At 42.5% G+C, this 22738-nt stretch overlaps 1 protein-coding gene across 1 annotated transcript in view; it reads left to right on the plus strand.

The window, feature by feature from the left end:
• LOC309601491 (netrin receptor DCC-like) overlaps window positions 1-22738 on the plus strand; it is a gene marked incomplete at both ends in the record, with an annotated part of 597648 nt that overhangs the window by 491604 nt on the left and 83306 nt on the right. Inside the window, 3 exons of the mRNA XM_082334517.1 lie at window positions 9159-9300; window positions 11868-11978; window positions 17030-17224. Of these exons, the coding sequence (XP_082190643.1) occupies window positions 9159-9300; window positions 11868-11978; window positions 17030-17224 (448 nt within the window). The remainder of the gene's footprint in view (window positions 1-9158; window positions 9301-11867; window positions 11979-17029; window positions 17225-22738) is intronic.

Genomic DNA, 22738 nt, shown 5'->3' on the forward strand with positions numbered 1-22738 from the left:
AACTGTTGAATGACTTTAAGGAGTTTGCACGTTGACAGGCAGCTCTCTGCAGGTGGTTTTGCCGCCTCTGTACATCTGACGTCGGCAAATGCCGTGTCCGTTTGCTGGTCGGCCTGCCAGGGGTTCGTGACACCACGCGCCCCAGTCGCTAAAAACTAGAGCATCCTCAGCGGAGGGAGGAAGAGCTGAGAGCAAACGTTCATCGTGAGTAATTGCGCGTTGACACACGAATGGGTTAGAATGAAAAGAAATATGTCACTACAGCTATGGAAATATATTGTAGATGGGTTTTTCAGGTTGGACTCGATGATCTCAGGTTGGTCTCGATGATCTCAGGTTGGTCTCGATGATCTCAGAGGTCCTTTCCAACCTTAACGATTCTATGATTGCTATTACAGGGGTTTTTTCTTAATGAAAACTTTCTAGCCCAACTTTGAATGGGAAGTCAAAGCTTTGAAAATTTTCATTAACATGATGTTCTTTAAAAGTGAAGTGCATTTCAAGTTAATGCTATCTCTTAGTTACTTCAGAAGGTTTTGTTTTCAAATGTACTTACAAAATGAGTACAAGTTAGTTTTAATTGTATGATGAAATGTCTAAAAATGCCCTAAAATATCTAAAAATGCCTAAAAACCCAATAAGCAATCACTCTTTTCTGCTGAGTTAATAAAATGAGAAACTGAAAGCAAGATTCACCTGTCCTAAAAAAATTACCATGTCAGGTGATTTTCTTTGGACATTCTTTTTTTCTCACTGTCACCTCTAAAAAGAACCTGTCTAAACTTAGCTGAGAGGAATCTCACCGATTTTGAAACGTAAAAATTGTTTAAATGTTGGTCTAAGCAGTTCCCGTTACATAAGAGAAGAGCGCTGCTCTGCGTGCTATTTTGAAACGTCCATGTGTCACCCAGCTAAAAAGCACTCAGTTGCACCGTACGTTATTATTATTTTCCAAGTCTTTTTTAAATACGTAGAAGAAAATCTTGGAAGCAGTTGTGCTTTAGAAGTGTCTGTATTTGCAGAGAGAGAGAGAAAATGATGACATTTTTCATTATTTGTTTTCAAACCTTGCTACTTTCTGGTTGTTTTGTTCCTTTGCCACCATAACCAAGTATTTGCCTGAGGTTCCTGACTCTTCTAAGCCTTGTATTTGGTTATGTTTCATCCTTTCTTCTTTTCAAGTTAGTGAAGACACCCAGAGGCATTTTTATCCTGAAGTTTTTTTCCCCGGTATATCATTACTATCACTTTCCTTTTCCTTTTCTTTCTGTTTTTAAGACTGTGGTGATCAAATGGTTTAAGTATTTGATCATGCAATTTTCATATAAGAGCTGTTTGGAGGTGTAGTTCAGAAGAGAAATACCCTGAGGAGATAATACTGGCTGAAAAGGTCTTCATACCTTAACAATCCTCCCAATTTTTTTTCTTCCTATCTTCTCTTGGTGGGGGAAAAAAAGTGGGTTTATGAAACGCCGTGCTTGGGGACTTGAAAATTGCTCAAATCCAAGGCAACTGCCAACAGCTTCACCGTGTATTTGTAAATTAATTTGCGGCTTACACGTTGGTTGGAGAAGGAGAGCCCCTTCCCTGCGGGGCGGTGGGAGCGGAGGGACGTGGGGACGGCCGCGGGTCCGAGGGCGGCGGGAGGGGCCGGGAGAAACACAGCTTCTGCATTAAACGCCTTCCGCTGTCGTTCACGCACGTGCCGTAACAGGTTTGGATGCTTGAGAAAGCAGGGTCTCGGGTGAGTATGGCTGTGGTCTTACTGCAAGCCCAGGAAATAAAGCCCGAGTGGAGTCCAGGGCTGTGCCCAAAAGCGCGGGATTGAAGTCCAGGAATCGCATTCCTGGAAAGCAATTCAGTAAGGGTCTTAAAAGAGCAGAACTGGCTGGAAAAAATGGATCCAAACCTTATCCCTTCTGCTCCTCAACCTGCAAATCGACATGCGATAAGTCCTGTTTTCTTCGCCCACCGATGCTTTCAGACGTTTCTAGCAGGACTTGGGGCGTTCACAGCACATACTGTGAAATGCTCTCCTTTTTCTTTCCTTGCCCTAGGCCTCCTTGTATTTTTGCAAGGCGCTGCTGTGTCCCCCGTGGGTCTGGGCTAACATGTCCACAGCGGGAAGCCTGAGCCACGTTGCACACAAACACAGGCGAAACCGTTGATGGGCAAGATGCCATTGACAAATAACGGATCTGAATTTATTCTCCCAGAGCGTTGAAAATAATGACTTAAAGCCTTTCCAAATAAGACACTCTCGTTTTGTAACAAAAAAAAAAAAAATCATACAGGATCTCCGTATGCTCCATAGGTCTGACTTCTAAATAGTTTTGACTTTCCTTATAGCGTTAGGGTAATAAATTTCTGTGCCATATGCATAGTATAGAATAAGTATTTCCTGGGAATTTGTCTTCTCTTTCAGGAGAGGACCCACACATAGCAAAACGCTAGTACGTTAAGCACCCTGTACTTTGCCTCAGGATCCTTAATTTCTTGGTAAAATCTATTTTTTTTTTGCAGTTATGCCAGGCTTAGCACATTTTATTGCACAAACGACACATTGATTTTAATATTTCCTCAAGCGCTATATTATATGTATACAGATGACACATATTTTTTAAATGCTGTCTTTTTTTAAGTCCCTTCTTGAGTCCTGCCTGTTTTTCAAAACATACCTGATTTGGGAGATAATACATGTTTTCTGTGAGCTGTTCAGGTAATTTGATTGAATTGTTAGCCAAAACGGAGCCTGAATGCCTCTGAATGCGAGCTTCACCCCGAGGAGATTATTGAGGCCGAGACTAATTAATAGCAGTTAAAAAAGCCATAGTTAGACATTCCCGTGAATTTTGGCAAGCGCGGAAAGGCTTGTTCTCAGAGGCACGGGACAACTTCTGAATGCTCTTAGCAGATCATTAAGAGCCCTTCCATGGGATGCATCGCTGCGTTCGGTGGTGACCAGTCTGACGTACGTACCCAGCTCCCAAGGGGTTTTTTTAAGGATAAAAGATGAGTCAAACTGGTCGCAAAATGTTCTATTGGGTGTCCTGGGGGCTTGTAATTATTTGCAACTGCGTCTCGGGCAGTATATTGTGGTTTTGGCTATAAGGCTTGCTGCCAACATGTCCAGCTTATTTCTGCTAGTGTTTAATTTTTAATTTCTTCAAGCCTATAGCCCTGTTTTGGCTCTCAGCTTTAGGAGGGGAACACTTGCCATCTGGGTGTATTGAAGTCTCTGATACTTCGGAGGGGCTGTAGTGTTGTTTTCTTATTTTTTAATATATTTATTATTATTATTATTATTATTATTATTAGATATTGCTGGTTTTAAGACTATTTAATGTGTGTCACTACAGCATTTGACAGACCTTGGGTATCTTCAGTGCCCATTGCTATTACTGATAAAAGCTAAACAACACCATTAGGAATACCTAAGATTTCAAATAGCTCTGCAAAATCTCAGAGCGCTTTATGGAAGTACCCAAAGGTCATTCCTAGTTTCCATGTGGAAGGAACGTTCAGTGTTTCTGTGAGATCATTGCTCGAGTCCCTCAGCAAACGCAGAACACACCCGGCTCCCAAATCTGCTGTCTGACTCAGGAAATTAGTTTCAAATCCCAGCTCATGGATGGGTCATATTTGGAATGAGGAAAGTGCTATTTCTTGCTGCTGGCCATACATGGAGAGAAATAGTCCATTTTGTTGTTGGATGAAATCATCAGATTATTCCTTTTTTGAACTTCTTCCAGCTTTTCACAAATGAGGCGAGTGTGTTCTGGATGCTTAATCTACATAAATTCACAACAGACTCTCTTATTCTAGCTTTATTTTCCTTCCGCTACCTTGCACTTGTTCAGGCTTTGCCTTTTAACCTGAGTTAACCTGCGTTAATTCAAGCTTCTAGCATATAGTTCACTATCCGCTGGTAGATGGGAAATTTTAACCCACAAAATTTCTTCCAAAAACGTGAAATTTCTAATGGGCTTTGATCCTGGATAGCGCCTGTCGTACCCTTTAAAGGTGCTAGGAGCTCCGTGAGCCCCATCCCATCCCATCCCATCCCATCCCATCCCTGTGCTCTTTGGCAGCTCACGGTGTGCCCTGGTGTTATTCACCGGCGTTATTCCCGGTTTAGTTTAGAATCATAGAATCATTAAGGTTGGAAAGGACCTCTGAGATCATCAGGTCCTGCCGTCAAGTTTGGCTTCACTTTTCAGGCAGAATAGCCCACACCCTTAAGGCGCGTGATGGCCTCTACTTAAAAACTTAGTGAGTTTTTGGAGTCTTCCTCCAGCTTCAAGGCTCTATGGTATCAAATACTTGATTTGTGTACCTAGCTGGTTTGATTGTGGATAATTAGACTTTCATTGGGGGAAAAAAAAAATCTACAGAGTGGACTTAGTAAAAAAAAAATCAGAAGAAAAGCATATGTGCAGAGACAAAGTGCAACAGATAGACTTCATAAAGCAAGTACTAGTCATCTGCTACCATAGCTGAATGAATGTTTGCAAATATCAGTTAATGAATATTTATGTCCAGAGGATTACTGACTAAAATAAACTGACAAATGGTCTTTGCACATCCAGAAACTTTGATTTGATAAGATTCACGAGATTTCTGATGCTCCACATTTCCAACCAACGTAGAGATAATATCTCACAACATAGAGATAATATCTCAGCTTTTTCTTATTCTACTAAATAATCATGAAAATGGGAATATGAATATATCCTATGGTTTTGGAAACTACAGGAAAGGTGTTAAAGGTTCAGCTCGGGTTTGGTTAGATCTGTTGGGCCAACATCTGTTCTGCCTGAAGAGGCTTATCAAATGAGGTTGAACTAGGAGGGATCACGCCATGTGGTTTGCAGTCTGTAAAGGGCCATATTGCAACGTCCAAGGCATTCGCAGCTCTGAGCGAGGGCAGCGCTGGGTGTCCGAGCTCACCCGGAGCTGCTCAGGGTGGTTTCCTAATGGTGCAAGGAAGGGCCCGCGCTCCCGTTGAAGAAGGCCTATTTCAGCAAATGGAGGTGGCCAGCAACCTTTTACAATACTTTTCCACGTTGTGTTCCAACCAGGACTAACAGGTTCCTGAAATCCTCTTGAAGCCGGCTTCATTTTATGGTTTCCTTAGGAATCCTGGTATAACAGAAAGGAAATATTTTCTTTCTGTTGGTTACCTCTCGGATAAAGCGTGAAGGATTAGAGCACTAGTCATTACGGCTCTCTCTTAAGCAGAAGAAAGGAGAAGCAGCCTGTCAGAACCTTAGTCATTGATTTTCCTGGAGCAAAGGGTCACATGTTAAGTACTATTGATAAAAAGCATCGTTGCGGTGTCCATGGAGACCAGGTGGAGGTGAAAGTGTGCTGTTACCATTACAGTGACAGCTTTAGGCGGATCTGTAAAGAACCTGCTTTTTCCTCTAATCGTAAGATCTTATTTATTCTACCTTGAGCGTTAGATCAAACCCGTTGCTTCTGTGAGACCTGCTGTGCAGGGAGATGCAGTCACTGTTGATTTGAAGGCAGGGGAAGGGATATTTGGGGGTCTCATAAAAACTGCTCAGTGCTTGCAGGTGTCGCAGCTCCAAGTGCTTCGATGCTTCTGCTGGAACTCTTGTTTGTCTTTTTTAAGTCAAATTAGTGACAAGTTCAGGCTAGAAATAGTAGGGCTGCAATAGTTCCTTATATCCCTAAAAACTATGCTTGTATAAATCTGACAAGTAATTGTACGCATGCAGTACTATGCCCGTGTGCAACAGGCTTTGTCCTCTGCTGTGTGGGGGGCCGTGCTTGGAGAACGTGCTTGGCCACTGTGACCCTCATGCCAGTGCGCCCTTCCTTTGGGAGCCTTCAGAGTTTTCTCTGCTCAGAAAGGTCCCAGGACCTTCCTTCCAATGCTGCCTGGTCAGGGTCCTGCACGGAGCACCCCAGGCTTGTGCAACCTTACGATGAAATGGCTTGAGAGAGACTGGAGTCACTCCTGCTCCAGTTCCAAAATGGTTATACCATCTATAGACCTGTTAAATGGTTGCCAGCTGGCCCCATCGAGGGGTTAAACCATCCCAATGGCAGATCCGTTGCTTGAGTATTGTTCCATTTGCAAGAAACTCTTTCTTTTCTTTGTTTGGGTGGACGCTGGCCACTGTGTGTCCACGCTTCCGCTGAACGAGCATAACCAACGCTATTGCTACCTCTCCTAGAGGGCAACAGATTGTCTTGGGGCCTCCTAGCTGTTTTAGCTCACAAGCAGCTCAGCAATCTTTTTGGTTTGAAATAAATTGACAAAATGGAGCCTGTGGTTTGGAAATGATGGTGGACCACCCAAAGATCCACTCAAAAGTCTGGGTCATTGGACGGTCTTCCGAACTATGGGATTTCTTTCAAAAAGTCACTTGTGGTTTCTATCAGCTGATTCAGTTCTAAATATTCTATAAGCGGCACCTTCGGGTAAAAGTTGGTGTTACTGCACTTTCCAAACCGAGAGACCAGTGTGATTTGTCCTTTCTGGTGGGATTTTTCAATCCACAAATCATTCCTGTAACCATCTACCCACATGAGCTGTGCAACAGGTCCCTGAAAGCATCCCTGTCCCTCCACTTCTTTATTGTTTCTTCTCCGTATATTATTTTTTTCCTGGATAGGGGCACCTGGGATTTCAGAAGAGCTTTTCTTGTTGCTCTTGGAAGGGGCAGGGGAAAGACGGAGTTGTTCTTTCTTCCCCTCCTCTGAGAAAATAGCCAAATGCTCTGCTTTCTTCTCTACCTGGGAAATGGGGCAGTCAGCGTGTCTTCTCCTCATAGCTGGGCTGGAATATCCACAGATGCTGAGGTCCCCGTGATGAGAGCGTGGCTCAATGTCGCGCAGAGATTGGAAGAGTTGGGAGTGCACCAGTATCAAACAATGAGTCGCCTGTAGACGTCCTCAGAGCTGTCAACAGCAATATGTTTTACAGCCACTCTCTGGGTGTTTGCGTTCGCCCATAAACATTTTATATGTAGGCAATTTCAATATGCAAAGTGACCAAATCTGTTTTTAAAACAATCGCTCTCTGGTTTGAAAAATGGAGTTTGTTCTGCCTTAATGCAAAAAACCTCAGCATTATTTCAGTCAGCAATGAAAACCTGAAATATTGATTTTGAAACGTATAATTGATTGTAACAATAAATCACTGTGCAGTATATGCGCAAAATTGATTTTTCTATTGCAATAATTAATTTGATATGTTCTATAACATATTTATGCAGGAACTAAGCAACTCAATAATGGTAATAAATTGTGTTTGCTCAAAAACTATCCACTGTGGTGTGGTCGACTTTTCTCTTTGTCTAAAAATTTGTAACACGGTGCTGTAAGAGATAGTATAGACACAATTGTGAGGCCTTGCTCCATGAGAAACCTGTAATACCCTGAATTCCTTGTATCACACTGAGTAAAAACTCTGGAAGGATTGGAGGCTTGCAAGGAACAGCTGGTGCCCAGATTGTTTTAACAGAGAAATGTTGATGTACAGTATCAGCTCTCTTATCAGTCCAGCCCAGAAAATCTGGTGGTTTTCCTGGACAAATTGGTAGAAACTGTAATAAAGAATAGAATGAATAGACATATGGACGAACATGATATGACGAGGAGGGATCAATACAGCTTTTTGTGGAGGGAAGTCCTGCTTCACGTGCCTGTTAAAGGCCTTTGAAGGAATCATTGAGCGCGCGGGCAAGGAGATCCAGTTGATATCGTTGGCTTGCGTTTCCTAAAGCCTTTTGATAAGATCCCTCACAAAAGGCTCCTGAAGGAATGCCGTTGCTGCAGCGTAAGGAAAAAGATCCCTTTGTGATAAGCAACCTATGGGATAGAGAAAAAAGGACGGAGAGAGGTGTTGGCTTGTCTCGGCTGAGGAGCGTCGGCGGTGGAGTCGCCCGGCGACGCGTGCTGGGGTTCGCGCCGGCTACTGCGCAGGATGGAGGGTGAGGAAACAAGGGTCAGCAATTTAGTGTAGCAAAAGTGAAAGCTGATTGCTAAAACCCCTTACAATGCTGAGTGACTGGGAGATAAAAGAGTAAATGAAATTCCGTGTGGTTAAATAGAAAGCGATGAAGAGAAAACATGCGTACCCCGCTGCTGTGCCCTCAGCTAGCTGCTGCTGCTCGAGAAGGAGGTCTTGCTGTTAAAATCTGGAAGCACAGTGGTCCGCGGCGGTAAAAGCACCGCTGAGTGTTGGGGTTTATTGGAAAATGAAGAGGGTTGAAAAGAAAACCATCACGGCAGCGCCGCGCAAACCTGCCGCGCACCCTCTGCCGAACACGGGAGGGAAGCAAAGGTGCAAGAGAAGGTGGCAGGGGTGGCCGAGTACATGGACTGGCTTCTGTGTCACAGTGACAAAATTCCTTCAGACCGTTCTCCAAGGAGAGAGGTGGCGGAGACGGGTGTCTGGCCGTGGAGGGATGTGTCGGGAGCCATCAGGAAGGGGCGGTTTCAGTTTGGGCTATTAGGCTGAGATAAGATGTCTCTTAGAATCTAGCAAGCAACATTTAGAAAAAAATAAGCGATTGGCCTTGGTTAATTGCATTGCTGCTGACTCCGACAAATGGCTCAGCAAAAATTCTCTTCCGAGTTGGGATTGGCGATAAGTTTATTCCCAAGAGGTTTGACTGTCTTTACGCTGATACGAGGGTGCAGTAACGTCTCCGCGACCGTCTGTGGAGTTAAAACGACACAGAAATGTTAGAACTCCGCCAGCTGATATTTGTATCCTACAGTCCAAAACAGATGACTTTGGCACTTTGGGCTGAAAAGAGAAATGAGTTGCAGTGTCGACTCAAGCCCAGAGCTGATATTTCTAGTACTGTAGGTATTCTGGTGGCCTGTTGAAATGAAAAATTCCTGAAAAGGGAGAAAATCTACTATATAAATCCGCTGTCTATATAGCCACCAGTGCTAGAGGATGTACAGTTTTCCTTATGCCAGTGTGAATCTTTCTAGATTTGATTTGGTTTTCTTCTCAAAATAACTACTTCGTTGAATACGTGTTGTTATTAGAAAAGCATAGCCTTTTTCTTTTTCCTTTTTATTTTTTCATTCATTTTGCATGCTTTATTTCTGTCATTTCTTTGCCAAAAAAAAAAAAAAAATCAACAATAATATCTCTTCTTTTACAGAGCATCAAAGTTAGCTGGTTGCCTCCACCACCAGGTACTCAAAATGGATTTATTACGGGCTATAAAATCCGACACAGAAAGACTACCCGCAGGGGTGAGATTGAAACACTGGAGCCAAACAACCTCTGGTACTTGTTCACAGGTCAGTGTTCACATGGTACAGCCTTGCAAGGTTTTGATGAATTAAATGCTTTGGGAATAAAATATACTTTCACTTCAAGGGAACATTGATTTCTTTGCTGGCAGGTAGCATTTATTGTGTTGTACAAAGACAGTCTTTATGGTGCTTTTTTTAAACCAGTTTTTTTCCTTAATGCTTTTATCATACGTTTGTCTCCTGGATTTTATCATTAATGAATTGGAAGCTGAATTTCCTGTGTCCAGTGTCTTAAGCCTCGGTTGTTTTTTCTTGGAGCACTCAGGCAACATCTCCTATTTTCTCATGGGTGCAAAAATATCGATTTCCCTAGTTTCTTTTCCAACATTTTCAATGGAAAATATCTCCTCGCAGAATAAAAGGTGCAACAGTAGATCATAGCAAAGGTATAATTGCAATGAATGAAAGTAGCCAGATGAGTATCATGAGGGTAACGGTGAATTCTGGTAGGTGAAAATGAATTTCACCTGGGTTCTTGCATTATGCCCAAGACATAACTGCGAAAGCAGAAAAGCATGAAGAGAGAAAAGTGAACTTTGTCAAAGTTTTGCCCCTGAATTCGGTGTAACCATGATTTTACCTAAAATGACCTGCATTATGGTTACTTTCACGCGTAGTGTAATCTGTGAGGATCAGAACTAGTTCTGAATTGCATATTTCAGAATAAACCGTATCGTTTTCTGTTTGGGGAGGAAAAGCAGTATTTCATTTGAAAATTAAATAAAAGCAAAAGTAGAACATTTTTATGAGGAAGACCTTAGATATTGAAATCTCAACTTGGTCATCTAACCTAGGCTTCCGACCAAAGTCCCCATGGGACCTCTTGTGAAGGCTACGTAACTAATAGCTACACAATGAACAACTACTTTCTGGGTGGAGATAGCATGTTCAGCGTGTTCGACAAGATGGAAATGATCCATTTTCTGGCAGATAAAGTAGAAATAATGATGAAAGCTGCTCAGATGTTTGAGTTGCTGCTGCTCTGATGGCTTAGAGAAGAAAAGATAGCGACGCAGTCGAAGTCCCAGAGCTCCACTGCCGCCATCCCTGCAGATCCCATCCCTGTGGAAGCAGAGCAGATTAATCTCTACTGTGGTAGATCCGCACATCCTGAGCAAACTCTTTCCTTCGCATGAATTATTTTAGGCTTGAAGAGCTGTGGGAGTCCCGGTGGGACGGCGGGCTGCAGGCAGCCCCCAGCCCTCCTGCCTGCCCTGGCCACCGCAGCTCGCCTCCGTGCTGCCCAAAGTGAAGTGCTTTGTTTCACAAAGCCTGGGAATACGTGTCTCAGAAAGCAGTTAAGAAAAATATCCAGATCTCGTTATTACTTTCTGCATGCATATGTTGTGATTGCTGGAGACCGAGCTATGTGGCCCTTCTAAATGGACATTTTAAATATTAACATGTAGGCACTTTACATCTTTGCTGCAGTCCTATTTGGTAGGCAGGTGCTTTGCGGGATAATAAGAACATCTGCATTAGCAGAGGAGTTGAGAGTTACAATGCAGGTTTTTAAATAGCCGCTATCAATTTTCGAGTAGGCTTCCATGTCAGCTAAATGTTAAACGGCTCTTTTTAATTATGAGCGTTCTTCTCCGGAGACTGTTTGCCATTAAATGAAACAGGTTTTTCCTGTGCTTTGTGGTCAGTATAGACTGAGCAAAAAGATGAACTTCTATCTCCACCTCAGGGACTTGGAAGTCTTGTGGCACATGCAGGAACGCTGCAGTAATAATTTTCTGATGGCTTTAGCCACGAAGGAAAACGTCCGTTTCTGAATTTGTGCTTATTTCATAATATTGCTAAGACTTTCTAGTTTGTGCCTGAACTGTGTGCTCTGAAGTTAATCAGGAGCACCGGAAAGCAAAACGCTCTTCGGTTGCTAACCTAGTTCCCAGCCTGCAAATTTTATGCGTAAGGAGAGTGTACCTGCAGTTCCCTGCGTGTTAAGAGCAGCGAGCCGGTTTTGTTAAGTGTGCAATTCATGGCTTAGTTTACATGAAACAATTCTTCATTTTTCTACTATTCGGACTTCCATTAATTTTGCATGTATGAGCGCAACCGATGGGAATTACCACCCAAACTAGTCCTGGGCCGGTGCAGCCCTCATTCGATTTTTGAAGCCTTTTCTTTTGGTCAGGAATCTCTTTTCCCACCTGAATAACGACCTCCCCCCCCAGAGCCGTTCTGCTGCACCCCTGCCCGGGCGTCGCTCGGAGGGTGCTGCCCGTCCGACACCCCCACATACGGGTGCCGTACAGCGCAGTCTGCAAACCGGGCAGTGAGACGCCGCGGGGGGCTGCGGTGTGCTGGGGGAACGCGTTTCTATGTATTTGCGTATATATTTTTAGAGATGTGTTTCTATATGTTTTCTTACATATGGCAAGTCCAATGGACTATTACTAGCGATTGCATTTTACGCAAAGTCTATTGCAAACTCTGCTATTATCATTAATTTGGTTTTTTCCTCTTCTTCTTTCTGTATTTTTTTTTTTGCCTGTATTTTTTTATTTCTGATTTTTATTTGCCTTTTTTTTTTTTTTTTTAAACAGGGCTTGAGAAAGGAAGCCAATACAGTTTCCAGGTGGCCGCCATGACAGTGAATGGGACAGGGCCCCCCTCGGACTGGTACACAGCAGAAACACCCGAGAACGATCTCGATGGTAAATGCATCTCTTTTAAAAGCTGTTGTCTCCGAAAGCCTTCTAGCGTAGAGCCAAGGGGTGTCACCGCAGTCGTCACCCAGGCCGAGGTTAGGGTGAGATGCTCGGGGTCTAAACACCCACCAACAGATTCTTTCTGCTCTGTTTCTTTCTGTTTTCTTCTTTCTCTTGGATCCCATATGCCTTGGGTTGTGTTTCTCTGTCATCACCAGGACCAAGGAGTCAGAAACCGTTGTTAAAATAATTCCCGGCCAGAATTTAGCTCCTGAGCATCACGGCCATTTGCAATGATACGGTGAAGGGAATCTGTAACTTCCTAAAATGATGAGCGTAATCAAGCCAAGAAACAATGAAAAGGATGCCAACAATCCGAACAATTCACTAAGCAAATATTCAAATAGGTCAAATCCTGTTTCCCAGCCTTTATTTGCAGATGTTAGAAATGCAAGTTGGCAATGAAGCTGAATAATTAGTGAGAGATGACGGGATGCAGATACCTGAAAACTGTGGGCTGTGCAAATCAGTGCAGATGCTGACACAAAAGGGAAGAGAAACACTGAAATGAAAGGGTTAGATAAAATGACTGGAATATTTGAAGTAGGAAAGGAATGAAAGGAGAGTAATGAAAAAGTCTACCTACAAAAATTGAACAGTGCAAATCAAATGGAACAAAGAGTCTGACAGATGGAAGTCACTGCCAAGCTGCAGACAATCCATAAGAAGCAAATATGTAGTAGAAAGGAGATGAATAGAAAATAAAAGGAAACTGATGAAAATTGCTATGATTTTTAAAACAAAATAAGTCACCTAAAAAGGATCAAAGGCAAACTGGATGAAAGAATAAATAAATAATCAGTTTAAATGCACCATAGTACTTGACGTTGCCTTTCTTTTGACTGGCCGGATTTCCTTACGGTCTCAAAATCAACCCTTGCAAATTGAAGAATTTCCGCCTTTCCCTATGTCCAAATGCAGTTTTCCAGCAGACCGGGAGTGACTGCCGTGCATGGCGGGCAAAATGGGAGAACCGGTACCCGTGGTTTCTCATCAAGGTTTTAAAGAAGATGCGTTGTAACTATACCAAGGGATCACAACATGCCACGGTGCATGATGATATCTTTCTAATTACGCTTTGGCTAGGCAGCAGTTTGAGAAATGATGTTGTTCAGGTGTAAGCAGCTGAATTTTCACTGGCGAGAGTAAAAGCTAAATTCTGCGCACGCCGCAGCACGCAAAAAAGAAGGTAACACGTTCGAGCACATTCGTTTTGATTTGCATTTAGTACACACGACATTCCTTTGAAGTTTTTGTGCCCAAATACACGTCTGCACGCGAGGATGTTGATCGAGTAACCCCAGGAGACACACGATGGAAGTAGGTGCGTGCGAATAGATTCAAGCAAAGCCATTTTGGTCGTGTGTTGTATTTACGTGCATTTGCATTTGCAGTAGTGATGAATTATCCTCGTGAAGCTGCAGCAGCCTGATGCTGGGAATGCACCGTGTTGCAGACTAGATACAAATACTCTGATAAACCCTGGGGAGGAATCTGCTTGTTACTGTAGTTATGCAGAGCCCTGCAAGCGTCGGCTAAGCAGGGAGAGGCTGGAGCACAGGCTGGTAACTGCAGTCGCCTCTCTGCCGCTATGGTTTCTCTTGCTTTCACTGGAAAAGCATCACTGTTGGCATCAGCAACACGAAAACGAACAGTATCCTGGAGAACAGCGTCAACTCCCAATGGATATTCATTTTAATTAGTGTGTTTTGTTCAAGTGATTAGAAATCCAAACATAGCTGCTTCTTCAAGGTTCCCTAGAAAGCTCGCCTGCCTTTACTGACAGCTGGGAAGGTTTTAAATATTTATTTTAAGCCTCAAATTTTGTGCTTTAAAAAGAAAAAAAAAAATAGAAATTGAAAGCAGTGCTTTCCCCAAAGTGTTTGATTTAAATAGCTTGAGCGAGGATGCAAGAGAATCTCTGATCAACTTTGCAAGGGTATCCTCCAGGAAAATAGGTTTAGGATGCTTGGTTTCTGATTACTGCATTGAACAGATGGAAGCTGTTATACGTATTAGATATAGTGATATAGTTTAGCTTCAGTTCTAAATTAGTGCTTTAAGAGCATGACAGGCTAGGCTGCTATCATATCGTAATTTATACTGAAAAGTGATTGGGGAAATATGTGAACAAAATGGGACGAGTGACAACTACCCTGACTTTGTAAAGTACACATCTTTGAATGCCTAAGAAAATTGCTGAAGTGACCCAAATGTAGAGCATTTTTCAAGTTTGCCAGTGGAATTAGGGACCTTTAAGTAGCACTAAGCGCAGCCTTCACTGGATGGAAGACGTGGGCGCTCAAACCATCACGTCGAAACACAGCGAAGGACTCAGAGGCACGCGTGAGCAGCCGTGGCATCCCAGGAGGAGATGTCACACCGGGCAGTGACACAGAACTTCAGCTGCCATTGCCTGGGAACCCGATTGTCCATAAGGGAAGAGAGTAAGAAACGCGGCACCAAGAAATCAGGTTTCGTAGCCAGATCTGCTGAGGAACTCTTCTCCTGCGTGCCAGGGGCTGGCTGACATCCACAGCTCGTGTGTCTGAGCACAGGATTTGCTTACAAGTACTCAAAGATTTCCCTACGTGAGAGCAAGCGATGAACTCTTGGTGCAGTTAAGAGGGGGACTGTAAATTTGGCTCATTTGGCACTTGGGATGAAGAACTCATTTGGCACTCCATGTAGGAGAATGGGACCTCAGGGTTGCTTCGCAGTAGTTCTGGCATCACGTTCAAGCCCAGGAGAAACAAGAGTAAACGTAGAACTGCAAGGAAATAGCCTGACGAAGAAAGCAGGGATATGAGATACGGATGTCAATGAGAGTTTTACTCCTGGATATCTGAGTGCTGGGACACTGAAAATCAGCAGAGCCGTGCAAAGGCTGGATGGTGCAGTTTCCTGAAGAACTGATGGGTTTAGATATTGGCCTATATGTTATCTTTGGCAGAAGTGGAAAGTGTGCTTCGCTGTAAAGAGAACCAAAAAATATTTTGTCTGAGGGCAAAAAAATAGTTGATTCACTTTTAACTTTGTACTTTGGGTTGTGAAATACATGACGCAAATTCTGAAATGCTGTTTCAGAATAAGAAAAAAAATGTTTTTTCCAGAAAACGTTAGAAAGTAAAGCTAATAAGAATGTAATAAAAATTGCTTTATACAGAAAGCTGAAGCAAAACCAGTGCATCTTCAAAAGATAGCTGTGTTTATGAAACTTTAATATTTGCAAAGTAATTAAAAAATGTTGTTCACCCCAGCTTCATTTTAGAGACTTGATTCACAAGAAGGGTGCAAGAAGTTAAGCTGCCTTTTGCTTTCTGAAACAAGAAGTCATGATTTTGCTCTGGAACGCGTGAATTGTATCTTTGAATTGTTTGAAATAAAGAATAAGAAATGTTTGAGTAAAGTAGTCTTAACCTAAACGGCTGCCTAGAGGTATCTGTACTGCAATTGAAATCCCTGTGTTGTGTCAGATGTAAAAATTATCATTTGAAGGCAATCGGTTCTTTGAATGCTCTGATCTCCTTTTGCTGCCTGAGAATTGCTACTTTTAGGAAGTTTGAGGAATTGCAGTATTGCTACGTTATCCAACTTCTCATTTCAAGGCATCAAATTGTTATTTTATCTTTGGGGCTTGTAAGAAATGCTTCTGTCATTTGTTTTGCAAACAGCACTGTTCAGGAATAGCTGCTCAAGTAACTTTTGCTTCTGCATTAAAACAAAGTTTGGGAGTGGAGTGGGGGTAAATGGCAACTTAACCTGACTTGCAGTGGCACTGCTGGTGCAATCTGTTTCTTCTTTGTGTGAGTAGCTACTTTGCAGTGAATTTTCTTCAACCTTTAAACAAGACCCACGCTTTGCAATTTTAAGGAGTTGAATGCAAAGGACTTCTAAAGTTGCTGGGTGTTTCAGACGGGTAATGTACTGATCAGACTTCCCCGAAGGTGCAACAAGTTTTCAGAGTACGCTAATGTCTTCCTAAGAATTCATCTGAAAGCACGTAAAATGCCAAGGACGCATGTACGGCTCCGGTTCTTGAAAAGGGTTAATTCTTCTTTTTATTACCTTTTCCAAGGTTTACAGTGGGAATGCTTCACAACTGTGAAGGGTCTTTTGTTGGAGTTTACATCATTTTATATCGTTACTGTTTCTTTCTACCCTGTCCGTGTTGCCGTCCGTATAAGCTTTCATCTATTATATTGCAAGCCTTTTTATTGGGGAAAAATAGTAACTTGTCTCTTTCTGCTCTCAAAAAGACAAGCTACTGTGCGGCTCCTCTGAAGAGACTTGTGATATGGTAGTTATCGGGTAAACTCAAACAAAAGGCATCTACTCATCTAACCTTTACAGTAAAATTAGGCTTATAGAAGGCAGATAGACTTCAAGTGATTGATTACTACTTCATGAATTTTACCTGGGGATACCTGTAAATAAAATACCTTATTCCGTTATTTCATTTGTGAAATGTTGGTGTATTATTTAAAGCAGCTTCAAAGCAAGACATGCATGTCCAAGAGTTAAAATTCGCTTCTTGTTTTCGTGGGGAAGAGACAGATTATTGCCAGAATATACTAGTATATTGCTAACAAAGTAAACCTTTTTGTCAAATAATCTGTGAGCACAAAGACAACTCATACAATATCCTGCCGAACTTGCAAATAGACCAGGGAAGAGAAAAGTTGTCCTACTGGAAATTCTCTTGCAGGTCATCTTTCATTTTCCTGCATTATTTTAAATCTCTCTTGTAGCCTTATGCTGAAGGTGGAAAGCTCTAGGAGATACTCTGTTTAAAACAGGTTGAGGCGTATCGGTGCTCTTGGACGGGGAGGACATAGCTCAGAAATGAAATTGCATGTGAGCTCTGCATGTAGCTCTGGGGCACCTGGTTGTTTTTTTTCGTGCAAATGTTTTAATCTCAACTCAAACCTTACGAATAGTAAAATTGAATGAATAGAGTATTAATTGATACTTTTTTTTTTTTTTTTTAATCCCAGAATCTCAGGTTCCTGACCAGCCAAGCTCTCTTCATGTCAGGCCCTTGACGACAAGTATTGTCATGAGCTGGACTCCGCCGCTGAACCCGAACATTGTCGTCCGCGGGTACATCATCGGCTACGGCGTCGGCAGTCCGTATGCTGAGACTGTGCGGGTGGACAGTAAGCAGCGTTATTATTCCATTGAAAATTTGGGTAAGTAACGGTTTTCATTCATTTCATTTCATGAAAAGAGGTTCCTCTGAGATTACGCTATTTTCGTAGGTTTATTTTCAGGCTGTCGCTGGTGCTTTCTTTATATGTTGCTTCCTTAGGCTATTTCTGCATTCCATTTTACATTTGGTCTTACCTGCAAAACTCTGGATACTCTCCAACATGTCAAATTTCTTTGATCAAATGCTTATTTTGTTCAGTAGGTATTATTAAGTTGTGTGCTCCTAATACTGACTCCTGCTTGTGCAGAGAGCTGGACCTAAAGATGTTATTCCCCGGGCTGGCCCCCCATGTTTGAATTTAATGGCAATCACAAAACTCCGATTTTGTGTCTGTCAAAATGGTGCCAGGAGAGAGGTGGTTATTCATTATTCATGGCACAGCCTCTCTGACAGTTCATCTAAATTCTGAGCATGGTACGCAGGGACCGGGATCCTTCCAGTGGCGACGGACCGTTCTCCTAGCACCGGGAAAACAGTACAAAGTTTAAAGGAAGTCAAAAAGTTTAATGGTTTCCTTGTCGTTTCTTCTTTAGCACTTTTATTCCAGCTAAAAATGGTAAGTTTTCTGCTCGGTAACCTGGGAACGATCAGATATTACAGGAAGATTCATTAACCTGGTGCATTGGGGGTGCACAGCTAGACTAGTTATCTCAATTCTGTAGGACTGAAACGCTCTGATATCTGGGGACACTTTTCTTTGGAGTTGGTATTTTATAGCACCATGAAACTGCATCGTCCAACCTTTTTGCTGTTTCCTTGGGGAAACCTGGAGAGCAGCATAAACTGTTTTTACTGTTACTTCATCAAACAGCTTCTCTATGTCCAGATGTATGCTTCATGATGGAGGTGCTTGCGAAGAGCCACGCGTAAACGCTCCCAAATATTCTGTGGGTTCTACAGAAAAAGGCAGATTTGATGATGTCTCGTGCAAGTGTGAAGTTATTATGCAAAATGGAGAGACACCTGACTGGACCATGGAAGAAATGTTGTGGAATATAAAGATAAAAGCTATTACTAATGAATGTGTGTGTGTGTAATAACTAATGGTCAGGATTAAATGCAAAGTATTTTTTTTAAGTCCAAAAGGGATTTAAATTCTCCCAAGCCTATTTTAAGTTGTTTCATATCTTTAATGAGTTTTCAGTTGAGTCTTTCACCACTATTGACTCCGAAGTACTAGAAAAGAAAATCGTATGGACAGAGCTATCGAAGCCAATGTGCTTTGGCTTTGGCAAAAGCTGACGAGGAGATGCCTACACGGCTCAATTTTATAGAGTTCCAAATGGTCAGCTCTCAGTAAAAGGGTCTTGATTAACAACCGGAGAAACATCTTGGGGTTTGTGAAGTTGTAGTGTTTGTCTTCCTTCGTGTATTAAACAACCAGTGAATACGTTTGCTCATAGAACCTCCGATGGCCACTGCCATCAGGTGGAAGGTATGCTAGGAACAACTTGCAGATACAAAAGCCTTCTGATAGGGTAACTACACCTGGTATTTGTGGAAAGCTGACGTTGTACTTCAGCTATTAGAACTGTTTCTGTGGATTAAAAGGGTTCGCCTCTACTCTGGGCTGTGCCGACAGGCAGAAGAACATCGAAAGTCCAGCGAGTCAGGGAGGATGTTTCACTGATATACTATAACTACAGAAGTAACACTTGGACATCTAGAAAATGTCAAGAAACTGTTCTCAAAGTTTTAGTTATTCTCAAATATTTAGTTATAAATAATTCGGTCGCTGAAATCAGGGTTGGTTTTTTTTGCTGAACATCCTCCAACAGACTGAGGTTTCATGGAACTTATTAATTATTCAAATGGGAAGTATCTTTTCATTGTACATTTTTTGGTTTGACTGCAAATATTCAAAATGTGAGCAGTGTAACTTAATTGTCAGCGTCCGGATAAGTCGCATGCATCTGGTCCCTAACTGGATAAGGATACAAGCACTTTGGTCGCAAATCCTGACGTGCACATTTTAAATTCAACTTCTCTGAACATTCCCATGTACAACTTTGAAAATCAATTTCCATGAATAATTGCAGTAATTAAATTCCATCATTTAAATATCCACAGAAAATGAACCCCAGAGGGATGTGACCGAGGGCCCAGAGAAAGCTTTTAAAAAATTAGAACAGTTGCCAACACTTCCTTCATTATTCACCCACTTTATTAGAAACCATTACAAGATAATTACACAAAATGATGAGACAGAGTTCTTTTCCTAATAAAAATACTGTTTTCAATAAGGTTATGAATCAAAATGCGCTGCTGGCAGGAACGAGGGGAAAAAAATATCTCCTAGATGTTATGTGGACTCATCCCACCTGTTGGAAAATCTCCTATGAAACCTCTGCACGAGGGGTATACATCCTCTTCAATGTAATACGTGAAAGCGACAATGAAGTCTGATACCTAAATAAATGATGAACTTCGGTGAGTTTTCTCTCCCCTCCGAAGACCTCAGCCCTTTTGATCCTCGTGGCTTGCAGCGACTGCTTCCTCTCGGCTCCCCAGCTCTCCTTTGTCTCGTTAGACAGAGACTCCGGAGAGGTCACCCCGCTGCGCCCCAATCCAGCCTGTGATGTGCGTAGCTGAAAAACTGAGTTTGTGCAGCTTCCCGAGGTTCGCTGCCGTGCTTCTTTTTATTTTTCCTTTGTATGCTGTTTTGAAGCGCCCTGCAAACCGATGTATCGTTTAGATTCGAGCGCTGTAGGTACTTTCATTAAAGAGCAATCAGATTTGTTTGACATCAGCTGCCTTTCAGAAATCCTGCCTGACTCTCATTTACAGGCACCGGTTTTGCACACAGATGCCCAAACCCAATAATCCAGGTCCACGTCAGGCATTATTTTGCTGCTATAAGCTCGTGCTGCAGTCTGGAGAGAAATGACAGTGAAGAACTCCTCTGTTAAAACTAGTGCCATACCAGATGCGAAACGCCCTGACACCACACACGTGAGCATCCGTGCATGACTGATCTTTTTCCTGGGCACAATTTTCCTCTCTCTGTGCTCAGACCTGCACAAAAGCACCTCCTGGACATCTTTCCAAAGACCTTACAGTTGAGCGATTGAGAAGAGGGATGCACACGGGTGTTGAAAGCGGAGGCTAAGAGCCTCCGGGCTGTCCCACTGGCTTTATTCCCTTCCCAGCATCGGCGATACGGTTGCCCTGGAAATTCCTGCCTTTGTGATCCCCCTTTGTCTGGGGGTTCCTGCCATAGATGTGCGATGGGGTTGCTGTAGCGATTCCGGCTTGTTGGATATGTGAGGCTGCAGTTCCTCGTGGTGATACTTGTGTGGGTTTTGTTCCTCCTTCCCTAACTCGCTTGTGCAGCCGCGGGTCGTTGTTGGCCACCTACACGCACACCCTACGAATGCAGATGGTTGGGTACGACTGTTGTACATGTCTGGAAATACAGTAATTTGTTGCAATTTGTGTTTTTATGCCAAAGTCTATAATTCTAAAATCTAATCCGAAATGACTTCCTAGTATCACAAAGTGAAGTTGAGGCAGAGTCAGAAACAAAATGTAGCCCATGCATTGAGCTCCGGACAGCTTATTTTCTCTGCAGCCAGGTAGCTTTACTTATGGTCATAGTATGTCAGCGTTCGCTAGTGAAACCTTTGTGATAGGGCAGAACTAACGATAAACTCTCTGACCTACGTTCTAGACTGTTTATTTTACCCAACTTGAGATGTTTAACTGAGTCACCTGAGCTTGAGCCCTATCAGCCTGTGCACCTTCGCTAGGCCATCGTGGAGCAAAAGACAACAGCAAGGATAGTTCAGCCCATTCAGGAACTCCACCATCTGATTTTTTTCTCCCTGTTGAGCATGGTGGATGTCCATAAGGGTAACTTAGCCATGGTGGGCTTTGTTATGCAGCAGGATTCACCGTTCGAGAGCTAATTATAAAATTCCAAACATCTTTACACCTTCGGTCTGCTGCTAATGAGCAACTAAAAATGGTTTCTGGGTAGTACTTACTGGTTTTGGATGGGAGTCAGATATCAAAGTCTCTTCGGAAATCCTACTAGACGCTTCACTGCACCTTCGTAATCCTAAATACTTCTAAAACTCTGCTTGAAAGTACAAGGCTCGGAAGCTGTGGACGATCTCCTTAAGTAGGCCACCCATAGGGGAAGGATGGAGACCTACACGCTTTTTAATTCCTCCCCGCTTGATAATGCAAGCGTAGCACCGATATGCACAAGTCAAATGGCAGCTTTGCATCACATTTCAGGTACTTAATTGATTACTTTCTTCAAGCAAAACTTTTCTAATGCCTGTATCAGCCTGTACCCGAGCTGTTGCAGCACTTATCTGAGTAGTACACTTCAGCTACTGAATAAATCACTTCAAAAACATGAAGTACTCAGTCTTTCATAATAGTGATTGAGAACTTTATTCCATGTGATGATCGTCTTGAATACAACTATATAGAGGTAACACTTGTACTCTAGAATGAATTAAATAGAGTGATTTTCTCATGACTGAGTGGTCCTATTGCCTTGGAGACACTCTCCACAGGTGCAGAAGTATATAAGAATATCCAGAGACTTCAGCTTTGTCAGTGAAGAATTTGTTGTATTTTCTTTCTGCAGTGTATGAAAGATATTTGATGTCAGTCTCATAAATTTCAGGAGCAAGCATCCGCTGCTCCCATTGAACCTTTTCTGTGACAGCGAAATCGGTGCTTGACTGACTCTCCCATGAATAATTCTAACGAGGGGACCCACTTCTAGTGAGCCACTTCATTTTCTTGTCTTTTTTTTTTTAAATACTTTTTAATTCTTTGCATGTGATTATAAATGGCAAGGTTATTGGCTGATTAATGGTGGTTTTAACAATATTGGAAAATTCACAGATGCCAATTCTGATCTTTTATGCATAAGAAGTAACGATTTCTGTACTGATCCAACTCAGAAGGCGTTAAGTATAGTAATGGACTGACTGCGCTCATCTCCATGGAGCTTTGTATTAAAGCTTACTCACGAAATAAAAGTTGAAAAGAAAAGGGAAGAAGTATGCCAAGGAGATTTCCATTTACCCATTCTGCAAACATAAACCCCAAAATATCTGAAACACTGGACTAGCTGTAATAATTTGCATAAAACTTTTAGTAGATCATAAAGGTGTATTTTTAATTAACGTATTGGAAAAGTGAAACATGGTAACTTCGTCGTAGCGTCTTCCAATATGTTAACAACATTATTATGTCATGCTGGGATATTTTGATAAGTCGGTCCAGAATATTTTAATAACTTAGTAAGGGAAAAAGGTAGGAGGCTGACGTGAGAAGGGTGGTAGGCTGGGCGTAAGGAGACACAGAGGATGGCCATTAGCCTCCCATTGCTGCACGCTGTGCCCTCTGCCTTTGCTCTATGTCAGTGACATCCCAACAGCAAAAATGCTTTCAAGAAGCGTTTGCATAGAATAATTCCGCAGCTGATGACAGGATGCTTGCACCAGATGAGAGAAAGCGGACTGATGCA

Source organism: Platalea leucorodia (assembly GCF_965183815.1).
Source record: "Platalea leucorodia genome assembly, chromosome: W".
In the NCBI taxonomy this organism is placed as follows: Eukaryota; Metazoa; Chordata; class Aves; order Pelecaniformes; family Threskiornithidae; genus Platalea; species Platalea leucorodia.